Genomic DNA, 2,615 nt, shown 5'->3' on the forward strand with positions numbered 1-2,615 from the left:
TCTCCCTCCATGTCCAGTAAATTAAACATGGAACTTCTTCGACTGCTGCTTCTATAAAGAAAAGGCAAGGTCAGCCAACATGAAGCTTCTTAGGGCAAGTGGGCTACATACTCTTTATCAGCTGAAATATACTTGGGGTCCCTCTTACAAGAAAACTGCTGCCAGAGTTCAAGAGGTTCTTCAGCTTCTTAACTTCTTGGAACAAAATGCAGTTCCTGCTCTTTCTCTGTGCTTAAAGATAGGTTTTGCATATTTAAGATGCAGAAATCCACCTTTCAGGGTTTTGTTTTTTATTCTTCACAGGTGAAAAAAAATCATTTAGTATGCTTGGTAGCTATTTTACAAAGTAAAGCAAAACCGGTCTAGCAAAACATATGTACAGGTTGACTTGGTATTTGAAACTACATAAAGTCTTGGAGAATAAATATATTAATTATTCAAGGGTAAAACAAAAGTTTTTTTTCCCCTTTTCTGAAATGGTCCTTTTTGTAATACTACTGTGATCCACCTTGAAACAGCACAGTTTTAAAGATAGCAGATGCTCCTTTGGTAGCTTAAACTGCACAAGTAGTAATTGTGCTGTCTATAATTAAAATGTGAAGAGACATTCACAAAATGTCTGAACATTTCTAGCAAACATAACACCAGCATACAGATGAATGCTCTAATAAATTAAAGTGCATACTTCTTGAACACAATTATACAGTTGTTTAAAAATCTACAGTAACATTATAGACAAGTTTGATTTAGTACAATATAATTTTTTTTAAATGCTTGGAAGTAATGAATCTTCACTGACAATAGGCAATTTACACTGCTACCAGTTTCAGTATGAGATCTTAATATTTTTGTAGGAGGTTTTATTTTTTGCCACCTACTGTTTCTTGATCTTGGTGTTCCCAAGGAGTAGGATCATTATCTTGATCGGATGGGAGTGTTTCTCTCTCGTGCCAAAACTGCTCTACATCTGGAAGGGCAGGCATTTCTTTCTTGTTATCTGGGCTGCCAGGGTTCTGTTGGGAACAAGGAGCTGCAAGTTCTGCTTCTACTTCGGGTGTAACTGCCTCTGCCTGTTCCTGTTCCTGCTCCTGCTCCAACTGGTCAGACTCTGGTAGAGCATCAGAATTGCCAGGTTGGGGTTGTGGGCTGTCGGGGGCAACCGTAGACTTTTCCAGTGCTACCCTTTTCCATAGACCTTTAAACCCTTCCCTGAATTCTTCCGACATAACTAAGATGATCAGGGGATTTACTGAAGAGATGGCAAACATTAGAAGTTGTGCTGCAGCAACGAATTCTCGTGGTGGGGAAGGACCAGATTGCTGTAGATGCCAAATCCATAGCCAGGATATCCATTCAGGCAGCCACATAATGCAAAACGTTACTGTCACGCTCAGCAACATTACGGTGAGTCTTCTGGATCTGATCTGATTTCTTAGGTTTTGTGTTTTGGTCCCTCTGCGCTGGCACTGACCATAAGCCTTCCAAAAATAAAAGAAAGCGAGTATGAAAGGAATACAAAAAACAAGCAAAGGATATAGTTTCACAAAAGCTGACATGAACTCATCGGCGTAGGTTGGAATGTCCAAAATGCACGCAGACGACCCCCCTATCTTCTTTATGGTAGTAAAGAACCACTCCGGAAGGGGTAAAATGACAGCGACTAACCAAATAGGGAACAACACTGCGCAAATAGTTTTGTGCTTAATATTCACCTGCTTGCTTGGATTGCTCGCATACATGAAACAAGCTTTGGCCACGACGGCGATGGTAATGCTTTTAGCAGCCATGCAAGTGTGAACGAACCAGTCGGAAGTTTTGCAAACAAACCAGCCCAGGTTCCAAGTGGTTCGCAAGTAAGCTGCAGCCCGGAAAGGGACACCAAATCCCAAAATCAAAATATCCGCAACACTGAGATTAAAGATCAGGTAATGGATCAGGGAAAGTTTGCCTTTCTTGGCGTTGTGGAGAAGGATTCCAATCACACAAAGATTTCCTGCAAAACCAGCTATGCAAATCACTACCATAAGAGCTGGCACCAGCACTTTCCCTTCCTTGCAATAGCAGAGCTGGTAGCCTCCGCCATAGCGCAACTGCTGCAAGAGGGAGCTGTTCGTGGTGCTGAAATTGCTGTTTTGCTCGGACACTTTCTCCATCGGGTTCTCTGCAGCGCTGCCGCTCCGGACAGATTTTAAGACGTGTTTAGTGAAGAAGAATCCAGCCTTGATGAACAACTGCATGCACAAGTTGTATGACCGTCCTGCCTGACCTAAAGCTTTATACACCTACTTTGATTGACAGATCCCAGCCAGAGCGCATTGGACACTGCTTATTAACAGATATAATCACCTCCTTTCCCTCCTCACAGATACACTAAAGCCGTTTTCTTTAAAATGTACTTCATTCAAGCAGCAACTGAAGAAAATCAGTAAATACAATTAGTTTGTGAAGACTTTTGAAATTTGATTTCGAACTGTCTTCTAGCATTAGGTTCTCTATTCCGCGTATGTCATAAGGGGGCTATACATGTAATAAATAAATAATAAATGTAACAAATTAACCAGCACTTGATAGGCTTTAAAGATGGAGCCCTTTTACATCAGAAACAGGTCTCTCAG

The 2,615-nt window shown here is 41.3% G+C and overlaps 1 protein-coding gene across 1 annotated transcript; it reads right to left on the reverse strand.

Annotated features, from left to right (window-relative positions):
- Positions 1-325: 325 nt before the first annotated feature.
- On the reverse strand, positions 326-2,230 carry GPR151 (G protein-coupled receptor 151). Its single transcript, XM_030212886.1, has one exon. The coding sequence runs from the start codon at positions 2,151-2,153 to the stop codon at positions 861-863; it is 1,293 nt and encodes a 430-aa protein (XP_030068746.1). The 5' UTR covers positions 2,154-2,230; the 3' UTR covers positions 326-860.
- Between the last annotated feature and the right edge of the window lie 385 nt (positions 2,231-2,615).

The sequence above is a fragment of the Microcaecilia unicolor genome, chromosome 8 (assembly GCF_901765095.1).
Source record: "Microcaecilia unicolor chromosome 8, aMicUni1.1, whole genome shotgun sequence".
Lineage (NCBI taxonomy): Eukaryota > Metazoa > Chordata > Amphibia > Gymnophiona > Siphonopidae > Microcaecilia > Microcaecilia unicolor.

What these genes read in the sequence shown, in the direction of transcription:
- GPR151 (XM_030212886.1), bottom strand. Translation starts at nt 2,153, where the DNA reads ATGGAGAAAGTGTCCGAGCAAAACAGCAATTTCAGCACCACGAACAGC.